This window comes from Podarcis liolepis (genome assembly GCF_965112155.1).
Source record: "Podarcis liolepis genome assembly, chromosome: 4".
NCBI lineage: Eukaryota > Metazoa > Chordata > Lepidosauria > Squamata > Lacertidae > Podarcis > Podarcis liolepis.
Window position 1 is genome coordinate 24865728 of NC_139558.1, and position 14610 is coordinate 24880337.

General features: G+C 42.1%; 2 protein-coding genes across 9 annotated transcripts in view; one reads left to right on the forward strand and one right to left on the reverse strand.

Annotated features, from left to right (window-relative positions):
- TPP2 (tripeptidyl peptidase 2) overlaps nucleotides 1–6874 on the forward strand; it is a 41613-nt gene extending 34739 nt beyond the window's left edge. For 2 of the 4 annotated variants that reach the window (XR_014525560.1, XR_014525561.1), the window contains 4 exons: nucleotides 1370–1511; nucleotides 3965–4172; nucleotides 5558–5677; nucleotides 5925–6874. Coding sequence is in view for 2 of the 4 variants with exons in the window: in XM_083501068.1 (XP_083357194.1) it covers nucleotides 1370–1500; nucleotides 3965–4172; nucleotides 5558–5677; nucleotides 5925–6014 (549 nt within the window). In the remaining 2 variants the exon portion in view is untranslated. The remainder of the gene's footprint in view (nucleotides 1–1369; nucleotides 1512–3964; nucleotides 4173–5557; nucleotides 5678–5924) is intronic. The other 2 variants (XM_083501068.1, XM_083501069.1) reach the window with 1 other exon arrangement.
- On the reverse strand, nucleotides 6474–14523 carry METTL21C (methyltransferase 21C, AARS1 lysine). Of its 5 annotated transcripts, XM_083501367.1 has the most exons (7): nucleotides 14433–14523; nucleotides 12404–12519; nucleotides 10502–10644; nucleotides 8760–8877; nucleotides 8163–8237; nucleotides 7968–8065; nucleotides 6474–6686 (listed from the first exon to the last, which is right to left on the reverse strand). In XM_083501367.1, exons 2-7 carry the CDS (start codon nucleotides 12507–12509, stop codon nucleotides 6636–6638), a joined length of 591 nt encoding a protein of 196 aa, XP_083357493.1. In that variant the 5' UTR covers nucleotides 12510–12519; nucleotides 14433–14523; the 3' UTR covers nucleotides 6474–6635. The 5 variants fall into 5 exon arrangements, with proteins under 5 accessions (XP_083357493.1, XP_083357494.1, XP_083357490.1 ...); XM_083501368.1 differs by lacking the exon at nucleotides 8163–8237; XM_083501364.1 differs by having other exon boundaries at nucleotides 6474–8065.
- Between the last annotated feature and the right edge of the window lie 87 nt (nucleotides 14524–14610).

Consider the following 14610-nt stretch of genomic DNA (forward strand, 5'->3'; position numbering starts at 1 on the left):
GATCAGAAATTGGCAGTACTGAGAAACAAGCAGCAGAATGTTTTAGTTTTCCGGAATATTCTGTGACTGGTTTTAAGGTGGTCACCTTTGAATAAAGGTACTCCAAATGAAAATTCCAGTGTGAAGCAACTAAAGCAAAATAGATTGGGCGTTTCAGTTCTGCCACATGTAGCTCAAGCCGCAATCATACAATTTTATCATGCTCATGTGTTAAATTAGCTTCTCAATACCTGGATGTTTATAATCGCTAACAGTGCCCTGTTTGCTTCTTGGTAGTTATCTGCTTGGTAATCCTCTTGCATTTTCCTCCCCTCAGACTTAGTTCCCCCTAAATTCACCACCATATATATGTACATAACATGGGGTGTAATGGTTGGGCAAGGACCTGGGAGAGCAGGGTTTGAATCCCCACTCAGCTATGAAGCTCAGTGGGTGACCTTGGGCCAGTCACCATCTCTTGGCCTAACCTAACTCACAGGATTGTTGTGAGGACTAAATGAGGAGGGGGAGAATCCTGTACATCACCTTGAGATCCTTGGAAGATAAAGGTTGTATATAAATGTAATAAATAAAATAATAGGTTTCCCAATTTAGGATTGCCTTTCCTTCATTTGATGAAGTTGTCCACAAAAGCCTATGCCATAGTAAGCCTGTTAGTCTTTAAAGTGCCACAAGATTCTTAAAGAGTGTTGATCTTTAATACAGTGTTACATAAACCTCTTTGGCCTTTCCCTCCAATACTGCTGAAAACTAGTAACCACCAGCAATATTTTATTATCCCGGTATTGCAGCAAGAGGGGGACGCGGGTGGCGCTGTGGTCTAAACCACAGAGCCTAGGGCTTGCCGATCAGAAGGTCGGCGGTTCAAAACCCCGCGATGGGGTGAGCTCCCATTGTTCGGTCCCTGCTCCTGCCAACCTAGCAGTTTGAAAGCACATCAGAGTGCAAGTAGATAAATAGGTGACGGGAAGGTAAATGGCGTTTCCGTGCACTGCTCCAGTTCACCAGAAGTGGCTTAGACATGCTGGCCGCATGACCCAGAAGCTGTACGCTGGCTCCCTCGGCCAATAAAGCGAGATGAGCGCCGCAAACCCAGAATTGGTCACGACTGAACCTAATGGTCAGGGGTCCCTTCACCTATTGCAGCAAGAACTTAAACTGGTAAAAGATAGAAAAATATTCAAGTTTCTTCTTTTAGGGCTTTATGTTGAATATGTTTTCCCCCCAATATTGTGCAGCATGATTCCTGATCTTGTGTTATTGGGTCCATGACAAAGGTATTGAATAACTGTACATGTTAGCCTATTATTGCATTAATGTCTCTTCATGCATGAGTAATAATGCAATGTGCTTTGTTTGTTTCCACTAGGAAAGAATGAAAAGGTTGAACGACATTATTGAGGCAGCTAATACGGTTATCTCACATATTGATCAAACAGCCCTCGCCATTTATCTCGCTATGAAGACAGATCCCAGACCTGATGCTGCTACTATAAAAAAGTACCTAACCAGTAAATACTTTTTCCTTGCATCTTATTTCTGCAACTTGGCCTAAGGCTGTCCCCACTTTGTAGCTTCAAAGATTAAGTCACTCTAAAGCTGAAATTATTTTAAAGATCAATTCCGTGATCCTGATAGGACAACTGTGACCACCAACCAACATAATGTCCATTTGTTGCAGTGAACCTTAATGTGTTGAACTTTTTGTGTTGGATTGTGGCCAGTGACAATTAGAAGCAGCTTTGAATTGAAGCTTCTTCTGTCCTAAATTTTAGGATGAAATAGATGGTAGTGGCTGGGATTTTTATTATGGGTGTTGTGAGTGGTTAGAGACCATGATCTGCATGAGCAATCAGGCAAGAGTCTTAAGTTCAGAATTGAAATCCACAGGTTTTCTAAGCAGCATCTTGTGAACTATTATTCAATACAGAACGCTGAAATATTCAGAATAATTACTGGACTGAGTTAAGACCAGAAATCTTGCATTGGGAATACATTATAACTCAGCCTCCCCCACCCCTCCAGATGTTTTAGATCACAACATTTGTTTTGCTACTAATAATATTGCATAATGCAACACATCCTTTTATTTAAAGCTTGTGATAGTCCTATATGATATTAATTGAAAACCTTTGACATCAGTTATATTTCACCATCTTTTTAAAACATGTCTTAGGTACAGTGGTGCCTCGCAAGACAAAATTAATTCGTTCCGCGAGTTTTTTCGTCTTGCGGTTTTTTTCGTCTTGCGAAGCACGGTGTCGGAAAAGTTTTGGAAAAGCTTCAAAAATCACCAAAGTCTTCAAAAACCTCAAAAAAGGCTACCACACCACGTGCTATGAGTTGCTCCTCGAAGTCAAGTCGCAACTGTATTAACGGTTTTAGGATAAGAAAACAAACTTGCAAGACGTTTCCGTCTTGCGAAGCAAGCCCATAGGGAAAATCGTCTTGCGAAGCAACTCAAAAAACCAAAAACCCTTTCGTTTTGCGAGTTTTCCGTCTTGCGAGGCATTCGTCTTGCGAGGTACCACTGTATCAATTTCTTAAATAACTATATGAATTACCTTTAAAGATTTCAACACCAAACATTTAAATGAATTATATAAATGGGTAGAAAATCAGTTCCCTTAGAGCAGCAAGCAATCTGATCTTAAATCTGTTGTTCCATATATGAACGAGATTGTCAGTTTCCGTTTATTCATTTACTCCCTTATTATTTTATATGTACAAGTCATCCCTGTCAACTGCCAAATTTCCAGCTGTTCCCATATCTTTCTAATTTTTTCCATTCTCAGAACTTGGCTCATTTTTGCAAAAGCATGTGTACTTGAAAGCAAACTGCAAGCATTTTTACATGAGCTGTGTACCAAGCAGGCCTTGACCCTCCCCGCAAGCAAGGCAGAGAGATTACCAGACTCTGGGATGCTCTCAAGGGACCTTGCGTGGCCATTGAGTTTCCATGAGATCTCACAAAAGCGTCCCAGAGCCCAGTAAGCCAGTTGGAAAGCTTAAAAGTTCTTCCATGCATTTCATTTGCTCAATTTCAGCTTTGTAAAGCTGAAATCACGCATGCTAGATGCCAACCGGATAAGTAACAATACAACCTTTAGAAGTCATCCGAAGGCAGCCCTGTATAGTTTTTTTTAATGTTTGAAGTTTTATTATGGTTTTCGTATATGCTGGAAGCCTTCCAAAGTTGCTGGGACAACCCAGTCAGATGGGCAAGGTACAAATAATAAAATTATTATTATTGAGCTAAATTTGCATAAGTTATGATTGTATTGTAGTAGATTAATGCTGTGCTCATCATGTATGCCCAAATAGGAACACTGTGTATTTTAAATAACTGAATTATTATTTCGACTGCGTCAGACCAACACGGCTACCTACCTGAATCTTTAATAATAATAAAAATTATTATTATTATTATTATTATTTAACTATACAGCCTTTAGAAGCCATGTGAAGGCAGCCCTGTATAGGGAAGTTTTTTTTAATGTTTTATTTTGTTTTCATATATGTTGGAAGTGGCTGGGGCAACAGATGGGTGGGGCACACATAATAATAATAATAATAATAGTAATAATAGTAAATAATTGAATTTATATACTGCCCCTATACCTGCAGGTCTCAGGAAATAAAATCAAAATATAAAATCACAAAATGCATAATCAAAATAAAATCAACTATTACTATTATTTATTTATTTATTTATTTAGGGTGCTTGTGTCTTCCTTGCAACTTAGCAGTTTGTGTGCTTGTTGTCTAAATATAATAGATAGTTAAGTTTTGGCATGTATATAAAATAACCAGTTGTTGAAGTATTTGGGAGTAATGGGGATGGGACCCTGCCTATTATAAATGATTTATTATTCAGTTTGTGCACCTCAGGACTCTCTTTTTATATAGAAAAGGGCATGCTTCACTGCAAATGCTGTCATCCTCTTGTGTGCTTCCTATTTAGTGAGATGGACAAACAGAAATCTACGTTAGTGGATGCTCTCTGTCGGAAAGGAAGTGCGTTGTCTGACCAAATCCTGCAGTTTCAGGCCCAAGAAGGAGCTGTGTCAGGCGATGCAGAATCTAAAGATGACCAGCAGGAGGGTGGCTTGGATGCTCTGGCAGAAACTTTCTGGGAAATAACCAAATGGACTGACCTGTTTGACACCAAGGTATATGGAATTGGGGGAGCAAAATTAGATTCCTATAACTGGAGGAGGGAATCCTTCATATGCTGCTTATACAGACTGGTTTACTATGTAGTCTCAACTTTAACCTTTGGTAAAGCATTGGGGTTTTTATTATTATTTTGGCCACCTAAACTGTGTATTCATACACAGCAGAGAATGCCAACAAAATAACTGAAATCTTTCATTATTGGTTTTTAATGCAAATTTGTAGGATTGCAGCCATTCGCCACAGCCAACTTTGTGGGGTTTGTTTTTTTGACAAAAGCCTTACAATTTTTCATACTGTAGATACCAAAGGCATACTATCAAATCTGCAGAAAAATAGTCCAGTTTTTAAAATCTTGAATGTTTTCATAAGTGTAAGCGTTGTCTTGCTACATCAGGCCAGAAATGGTTTTGTGCAGCCTTCCACTTTCAAGCCTCGCCATCCAGGCAATGATGATTCCCCTCTTGGCTCTTCCACCTCTGTGCATTTATTGTAAGGCATGGTCCCCTAGTTCTTTGGGCCTGTTGCAGCCTTCACCAACCCAGTGAATCATGCAGCTGTGGAGAGTTGTAGCCCAAAGCATCGGGAGAGCAAAGTGTTGGAAATTGCTGCTTTCCTGTAACTAAGCTTAAGTTGGGATGTGGGTGGCGCTGCGGGTTAAACCACAGAGCCTAGGACTTGGTGATCAGAAGGTCGGCGGTTCGAATCCCCACAATGGGGTGAGCTCCCGTTGCTCGGTCCCTGCTCCTGCCAACCTAGCAGCTCGAAAACACATCAAAGTGCAAGTAGATAAATAGGTACCACTCTGGCGGGAAGGTAAATGGCATTTCCGTGCGCTGCTCTGGTTCGCCAGAAGCGGCTTAGTCATGCTGGCCGCATGACCCAGAAACTGTACGCCAGCTCCCTTGGTCACTAAAGCGAGATGAGCACCACAACCCCAGAATCGTTCACGACTGGACCTAATGGTCAGGGGTCCCTTTACCTTTACCTTTATAAGCTTAAGTTAAGCACATGTAGCTGAAATAGTGTTGCCTTGTTTCCCTGGTGTTGAATTTGAAATTGTAAGCTCTTCAGGGCCTGGGACCTGTCCTCTTGCAAACTCCGCAAAGTGCCTGATGGTACAATGTAAAATAACTTCTGTTCTTACAAATATTTAATTTTGGAGAGATCCTGCAGCCTCACAGTTTTTGCTTTAGCAGCATTAAGGAATGGTTAATGTTAGGGCAGCTTCAGCCACCTAGGTGCGAAATGGTCTTGTGCTTCCCCAAACCTCTTGCACTGCTGGTGTCAAGTCTGAAATAGAACAGGGGCTGGTAAATTTTGGAGACCGAGATGTTTGCCTGGCTTACAAATCTCACCTTTTATTTTGCACCCCGTGTAGGTTTTACCATTTGCCTATAAGCACGCCCTGGTAAATAAAATGTACGGCCGAGGTCTCAAATTTGCAACAAAGCTTGCGGAAGAGAAACCTACCAAAGAAAACTTGAAGAATTGCATACTGGTAAGTAATCTCCATTATTACCTAGGCTAACTCAAGGCTGCATGCAAGTTTCGTTGGCATTTTTGGAAGTTTATGAAAAGGTTACAGCTCCCCCCCAAAAGGTAGAGAATCAGGTGTGTGCATATGTAACCCCCCTCCCCTTTTGGTACTTCATAGAATGCAGTTTTTTAAAAAGTCAACATTTTTTAGTGGACTTCGTTTAATAGTGGAAGATGTAAAAGTGTACTTTAATTTTTTTCTTCTTTAGCTAATGAAGTTACTTGGATGGACACACTGTGCATCTTTCACTGAAAACTGGCTTCCCGTGATGTATCCACCCGATTATTGTGTGTTTTGAAATTGCTGCCATTGTAAATCTGAGATGTTCTTACGTCGTTTGGATATAAAGATACATTATATTACTGGAATGCATGTTTTCATCCATTATTGAATGCTTATATCGTGTGTTATTAATCAGAGGACAAGGGGGTTGTGTGAGGGTTCGGCTCCTGACATCAAGGAGCCTATTTAGGCTTAGATATTTAATTTCTGGGCGTAACTCTTAGTTGCCCTAGAAATAAAAACGTACGAACAAAATGTTTTGCATACATCACATTGCTGGCAATGGGTGTTCCGAAATAGCCAGCTCCAAGGATTAGGAAATGAAGATGGGAAGGTTTCTTGCATGTGTATGTGGTTCTTAACTGTTTGTAATTTTAACCACAAGCCTGTATAAGCGGTTCTTTTTACAATGAGCAGGGTTTTAACATTGAAGTTTTCAATTGTATGAAGGCCTTAAAAAAAAAAAAGCTCCTTCGGAGTAGCTAAAACCTTATTTATTAGACTTAACAGTAATGGAACTTAATTACCAGTATCACTTGCAAGAGTTTACATTTTGAATTTTTTTAAAATTAAAAACTTTCACACTCACTGCAAATGTATTTTGAATTGCTGGTGCAAAAGGTGCTCTTGAATATCTTCAACTCGGAGATGCTCTCAAATATCCATGTGTTGCAGAGTATCGGATAAACTGATACATGTATAAACAGTCAGTTAACACTTAAATCAGGTATTGTAAAACTTATACATACAGATATGTTAATAATGTTTTGGGGGAGGGAAATGTAAAACTGCTAAATAAATGTGCAAATTTCAAGATCAAAAACGTGCGCACTCTCATACTTTTAATTTTGTTAATAATAAAAACAATTAAACAAAGCTGAGATCTGTCCTAATTTTTTCAAGAGTACCTAAAGGGAGGCGTTAGGAAATCAATGCTATTTGAGGAGCTGTTGGAGGGAGGACACACAATCTAGTCTATATGACTTCATGGAGGCCGAGTAAAAAGTTACATTTCAGCATTGTAGCAAATATTGGTCACAGCGTATATTATATATGCCTGTTATTGAGACAACAATTTGGCACTGCTTATAGAACCAGAGGACTTTTAAAAGGATTCTATAAAGCTATAGCAGAGTAGCCCCATTACCTGGAATTGGTTTATCCTTGTAGAAGCACAACCCTAAATTTTAATCTGAAATTCTGTGGCTTCATTACAATACAGCTTATTCATGTTACTGGAGTTGCTTTCTGTAGTCACATGGGACTTACGGAGTAAAATGGTCCTCTCTCCTTTCTGTTTCTAGCAACAAGATGTGGGGTTAAGCTTTCAGGTCCAATTACCAGTAAATCAGTTTTATGGAAAAACCCAGGGCATAACATCATGGGTAGCTCCAAAAGGATGCAGTTTGGTGGTGTCGAACATGTTCTGTTAATCATCTGGGGCAACAGCTGCATAAGGAGTAGGAGAGCATTTACTAAAATCCACTTATTTGACCCCCTTTGCATACAGTCCTGCTTTTGGGGATTACCCATTATTGGGAAATAGAACCCCAAAGCCAACTTGAATGCACCAGGCTGTTGTGAAGAAGAGGCTAATTAACATCTTTTAAAAACTACTGCTTTGTAAACTTTTAGGCTGCATCTGTTCTAGATTCTGGCCCTCTTTCGGATCTTAATTTTCCCTTACTGTGCCTTTGAACAACTTGACATTTGACTCTGGAAATTCTGCTAGCTGCGTGATATTGAGCATGTTGCCAACTCTGTCCAAAAAATCGTAATCTGTGCTGAATCTGAATTTGTTTGCCCATAACAAGATTGTCCCAGGCTGACAAAAGTAGCCTATGGTGACTAACAGAGCTTCAAGAGCTGTGTGGTGGTACACCAGATCCGTAGCCACAATAAAATCATAGTGATGGGTTGATATGGGGAAGTCTGCATGGAGATTCTCTCCCCAAACCAGCTTTCTTACTTCGGGCTTGTGAACGTTCAGGTTGCGTGTGTTTCTTGAAATATTGAACTCCATATTTTCAAGGACCTCGGGCAAGTCAGTAGCTGTCACAAAAGCACCTGAAAGAGAATAAAAATAGTCTTCCTTGATACTGAAGAGAGGGAAGACAGTTCTCTGTTTACATTTTTGCTGTTCAGTGATGTAATCATTACTGACTTGCTAGGCTTTCTGTCCTCTGCAGGAACAAGCAGCCATTGCAGTCTCTGGATAAAACTGCAGGACACCCTCTGGCTAGAACAAATCATAGAAATCCCAAGACTAGCACTGTAATCCATTTAATGCACTGACACATTTTCAAGGAGAATTTACTATAGATGAGGCGAGCTGGAAGTCTGAAGAACATTTTTGAAAGGTTCTATTTCAGACTAGCAAAGTTGTTTGAGCAACACCTACAGGTTAATAAATGGAGCAATTCTCTCTTTTGGGAAATCAAAGCCTGTTTTGGACTGTCTCCTACTGCACTTGGTTATATCCCTTGCCAGATAAATGAAGTTAAGGCACAAAAGAAATAGATTTCAGAATGCTTTTTTGTAATTAGCTACTCACAAGATAAGCTGCCCATTTTAGGCTTCGTATGGCATCCTGTGTCTATAAGGAGGTGGTGGGTAGACAACATTGTCAAAATGCTATTCAAATGTTTGGGACTCAAGAGAGTACTGGGTAATGTGAATAGGTAGGAACTGTGTGTAAAATGTGCAACAAGAAGCAACACACATAAACACACACATAAATACTCTTTAGCAAATTACCAACCTAGTATACTTGCCACAATGGACACCAGGCCTGTACCAGCTCCCAGTTCAAGTAACTTCTTGTCTCGGAGACTGATTTCTTGTTGATTTGATTCCAAGTACTGACACAGAGCAAGTGCCTAAAAAAATTAAATTTGTCTTCAGAATTTGGGAGCTGCTAATGTTTAGAACCTAATCTAGCTGCAATAGTGTATGTGCATGTGCATCCCATGATTTCAGCATGCGAAATCATTTCATTTACATTCACGAAAATGTCTTGCGAATTGCTGCGGGTTTTTTTCCCTCCCCCCCCCTTTTTCTAAGCCGCTTATCAGCTGATCCAATAAGCCGCTAAAAGCCACTAATAGCGCTAATCCGTCAATGGGCTTGCTTCGCAAGACGAAAATGTCTTGCGAGTTCCTGCGGGGTTCCCCCCCTTTTTTCTAAGCCGCTTATCAGCTGATCCAATAAGCCGCTAAAAGCCACTAATAGCGCTAATCCGTCAATGGGCTTGCTTCGCAAGACGAAAAAACCGCTAGACGAAGAGAATCACAGAACGGATTCTTTTCGTCTTGCGAGGCACCACTGTACTAAGGTTTCAGACAATGTATCGATACATCACCCGAGCTATTTGAATTTAAAGTCACAAGAGCAGTTTTGGAATTTCTGATCACCCACCCTGGTTTCAGTGATACATGCCAGATCAGCCTCCTCATCCATAATGAGATCATGGATGAGGGACATCTGCAGGTGAGGCAGTGGAAGTGCTGGACTGGTGTCTTGCCTTGGTAATAGACTGTATGAAAGCCAACAAACTGAAACTCAATCCAGATAAGACGAAGGCGCTGTTGGTGGTTCCCTAGACCAGGTGGGTGGGAGATCTCCTGCCCTTGATGGGGTTACACATTTACCTGTCAGGGAGATACAAACAGTGGGGGGAAGGTAGTGGCACTCCCGGGAGCTGCATGGCGAGAGATCATCGGGGCAAGCCGTGGCTGGCAGTTCCAGGGAGGCTCTGCGGTGCCCTGCTATGTGGCAACAAGGCTAATGAACGCTGCTCTTCCAGGCCCAACAGAAAGGCAGAAGCTGTGCACAGTGAGACTCTGGGGTTGCGGCGCTCATCTTGCTTTACTGGCCGAGAGAGCCGACGTTTGTCCGCAGACAGTTTTTCCGGGTCATGTAGCCAGCGTGACTAAGCCGCTTCTGGCGAAACCAGAGCAGCGCACAGAAACACTGTTCACCTTCCCGCCGGAGCAATACCTATTTATCTACTTGCGCTTTGACATGCTTTCGAACTGCTAGGTTGGCAGGGTTTAGCTGGTGGTATGTTACGATTTTGGAAAGCAGATATTGCCCAGCCTTATTCAGTACTAATGGAGCATTGATTAACCATGCAGCGGTATCACAGCTGCGGACATGTAAAGCCATAGATTCAATGAATCCATTTAATCTATTCTGGACTGTAGGGAGGTTCAGAACGCAGTCTTATCTTGCTCAGTGGGTTAACTACATATCCAGTACCAGGTGCGCAATGAACTCTCTGCTTTTTATGGGCACAGGGTTGACTTTCACCCCCATAAATGTGCTGAAACCTTAGGCCATAAGCAACACTAGCAAAGGAAAAGCAGTGGCTTGGCTGACATAGCCTTCTGATGACCCTTTCCAGCTCTTAAGATCCTAAAACAAGGTATCAAGGAAAGCAAAACGCTTCATTATCTTACAGAAGCTTACTTGCAAGGTGTTCTTTCCCTGTGTGAAACTTACGCCAGGCCATACTACGGCTCCGAAGTTTTCGATGGACTCTTGAATGGTGATCTGGTGGCCAGCGTAGCAGTAATGTTCTTTGTCAAAATAGGGAGAGGCCTTGGGAACCCATTTCTGTAATATTTTGAACACGCGGGGCAGCCCTGCGGGGAGACAAGTCAGCAATAGTCATCTGTGAACGTAAGAGGGTTCAGGAATTGAAACAAAATGGGCTGTGCTTTGTTGTGAGTGCTTAGAAAGCCAATCTTGGTAAAAAGTCTCACAAAGAGCTGCAAATCTTGGCATACCTATACAGTTCCCTGCAATACACTGACACAAAAATATGTCTATGTAGACTTATCTCAAAGCTGGCATCTTACGGTAGCCACTTCTGCATTGCCAAATATAATGGCATGCAGCCTTCCCAAAAGAGGGCATGGATTTGCATATGCTAATCTGTGTGTGTGCGCGCACACACACACAAAATCAGAAAGATTTGCTGTAAATGCAACCTTCTATAGACATCTGAAGGCAGCCCTATATCGGGACCTTTTTAATAATAATGATAATAATTTATTATTTATACCCCGCCCATCTGGCTGGGTTTCCCCAGCCACTCTAGGCGGCTTCCAACAAAGTATTAAAATACAGTGGTCTGTTAAACATTAAAAGCTTCCCTAAACAGGGCTGCCTTCAGATGTCTTCTACAAGTCTGGTAGTTGTTTTTCTCTTTGACATCTGGTGGGAGGGTGTTCCACAGGGCGGGTGCCACTACCGAGAAGGCCCTCTGCCTGGTTCCCTGTAACTTGGCTTCTCGCAGCGAGGGAACCACCAGAAGGCCCTCGGCGCTGGACCTCAGTGTTCGGGCAGAACGATGGGGGTGGAGACGCTCCTTCAGGTATACTGGACCGAGGCCATTTAGGGCTTTAAAGGTCAGCACTAACACTTTGAATTGTGCTTGGTTCCGTTATGTTGTTGTTGTGTTATTGTATATCATGTTGGAAGCTGCCCAGAGTGGCAACCCAGTCAGGTGGGCAGGGTACAAAAAATTAACAACAACAACAAGTAATTTAAATACATCTCATCACAATTGGAAAGGTTCTGGCTGTAGACCCATCTGTCTATTCATTCTGCAACATAGGAGCTAACAGTTGGCAAAGCCCTGTTCTTCCTTCTTGCCTTTTATTTATTTTTAAATTTGGTGTGGACAGTCCTTCAAAGAAAGAACTCCTTCTAGTAGACCACTGTCTGAGATAAACACAGTCATCCTGGCATCACTTGGCAAATTCAGCCCAAAATTTGAGTACAGTGGTACCTCGGGTTAAGTACTTAATTTGTTCCGGAGGTCTGTTCTTAACCTGAAACTGTACTTAACCTGAAGCACCACTTTAGCTAATTGGGCATCCTGCTGCCGCTGCACCGCCGGAGCACGATTTCTGTTCTCATCCTGAAGCAAAGTTCTTAACCTGAAGCACTATTTCTGGGTTAGCAGAGTCTGTAACCTGAAGTGTATGTAACCTGAAGCGTATGTAACCTGAGGTACCACTGTATCGGCATGCCTGGAAACTCTAAGGGTTCAAGGCAGGCTGCCCTCAAGCCCCCCTGATTTCCCTGAAAACCATTTAAATGATCTTAAATAAATTTGATTCAGCTGTTCCTTACTTTCTAGCAGCATAAAACACTTAATCAGCAATCCTACGCAGAATAACCACTGAATAAATGTGCGGAGGCTGGTGTCATGAATTGCATTGTGCGTTACCATGTACTCGTTGAAAACATAAAGGACAAGTGTTCCCAAAGACTCATAAATGACAACAGCATTGCTTATTTAATACTTGGGAGCTAATGAGAGCAACTGATTTAGGGGGAAAAAACTTGCGTAGGGTTGAGTGGGCGAAAGCGATACTGTCTTTAAAGGGAAACCTGAGTCAGATGCAAGGGAGCAGCCATTGTCTCCTTCCTCCAGGTGTTCCTCGTTTATTATTCCTTGGTCTGCTTTAAGGAAGAACTGGTGCTGTGTAGAAATCATAGCAGGAATGCTGCAGAAAGAACCACCAAACAAACAAACCATGAGGTTTCTGATGGGGGAGGATAGTTCCCAACTTTTACCCTCTGAGGAGAAGAAGAAGTTGAGTACCAAAAACATGGCACATGCTACATTAAAACCAGAAACCAGAGTTAAGACCTTTCCGTCAGTGAAAATCTTCAGACACTTGCCGTATTTTTTGCTCTATAAGACTCACCTTTTCCCTCCTAAAAAGTAAGGGGAAATGTGTGTGTGTGTGTCTTATGGAGCGAATGCAGACTGCGCAGCTATCCCAGAAGCCAGAACAGCAAGAGGGATTGCTGCTTTCACTGCGCAGCGATCCCTCTTGCTGTTCTGGCTTCTGAGATTCAGAATATTTTTTTTCTTGTTTTCCTCCTCCAAAAGCTAGGTGCGTCTTGTGGTCTGGTGCGTCTTATAGAGCGAAAAATATGGTAGTTGGTTTTGGTTTCTGACATTCGTATTTTGCTCCACCACCAAAGAGCTCAAAGAAGTTTGGGACTGCCTCTTACAGTGGAAGCCGTATAGGCAACAGGTGCTGTCCAAAATATTTCACCCGCTCCCTAATAATGGTCCTTGCCAACACTTCTCTTCCCAAAACTAGCTCTGGAGTTTCCAAGGCACATAATTCAGGCAAATATCTGGAATGCAAGGTTTGGGTGTCACCTCTCACAGGCTGTCTACTCAAACCAGCCACTTAACAGCTGAAAGAAGCTTAGCATGTAGTTCACCTGTAAAGCTGACAGAACACGGCCTTCTCTCTGCTCTTATTTATGACACCCAGTCCCCTGAACCTTAGTTTTTTATAGCGACCACTAGGTGTCCTCAAAAGCTTATGTGACAATAGAAACAGATTACGTTTGAATCCTAACAAGGTCTACAGAAAAGTCAGTCCTATTGAAGCCAATGGAGTTTACTCCCAAGTAAGTGAGGCTAGATTACTGCCATTATTTTTAAGGTGCCACAGAAAACTCTGTGTGTGTGTGTGTGTGTGTGTGTGTGTGAGAGAGAGAGAGAGAGAGAGAGAGAGAGTGTTTTGCTAGAAAAGACTGTAACAAGGCTACCCCTCTGGAATAATCATTCAATGTTGTTTCCATGCCATCTTATGTTCCATAATTGTTTAATCTCTATCCAGACTCGAACAGGTTTTTTAATTTCATGTGGGAGATGTATTGCCATTTGCAAGTGCAGTTTGTGATCTGTGAGTGAGTGTGGCATTCTGCTCGAGAGAGAACCTCGTGAAGTCAAGTCACTATGTCAGTTAAGGTAGTAAGTGAAAAACACTTTGTTAAGGGGGGCAAAAAACCTCCCTAAAGGATAAATGTGCCACTTGAGAAACCATCCTCTCAGGTTCCTGGGTTAGTAGCATGTCTGACAGAAAAGTGATGCTGAGCAAAGTTCACAGGGAGGGTATTCTGCAGAAGCCCCGTTGAAATGAATGGGAAATTTCAATGAGATTTACACAGACCGGCTCCTGTTCCATGAACTGTGCCCATAACTCACAGGCTCATCACATAACCCGGTCCTGACTTCACCTCCTCCTTTTTACCTCTCACTTTCTCTCTTGCATGCCTCATGTGTTCATGCGAGCTCTGCTTCCTTTGGAAGCTGTGCTTTCATAGCCCTGGGCCTGCCACAGAATCCTCCATTCACCATAAATCTCCTGGTCCGTTCATTAGTCTTTTGGATTCTAAAATCTCCCTCTGAATTTAAGCTTGCCGCTATCGAGCGATATGTTCCTGGTCTCCCGCTACGTATCTTGCTTGATCTAACCACCACCTGTTGTGCCCCTTGTCGAAGATACATCGCACATATTAAAAATAAACATGAAGTTCAAAATGCCCATCCCTTTAAGTCTCAGCTCATTCACTGACCATCCCCACGAAAAGGCTAAGGTTACCATTTTACCTGGAAAGTTGTAATTAATCTGGACTCCGAGGATCCAATTCCTAAGCTGAGAGATTTTTCAACCAGCTCAGTGCCTTTTATAGTGAAGGTGTGCCAAGTGGGGGGTGGGTACTGGGGAAGGGGGCGGGCCCTAGACCATTTAGGGATAAAAACCTTTGAATGAAGAGAGTCCCTGTCA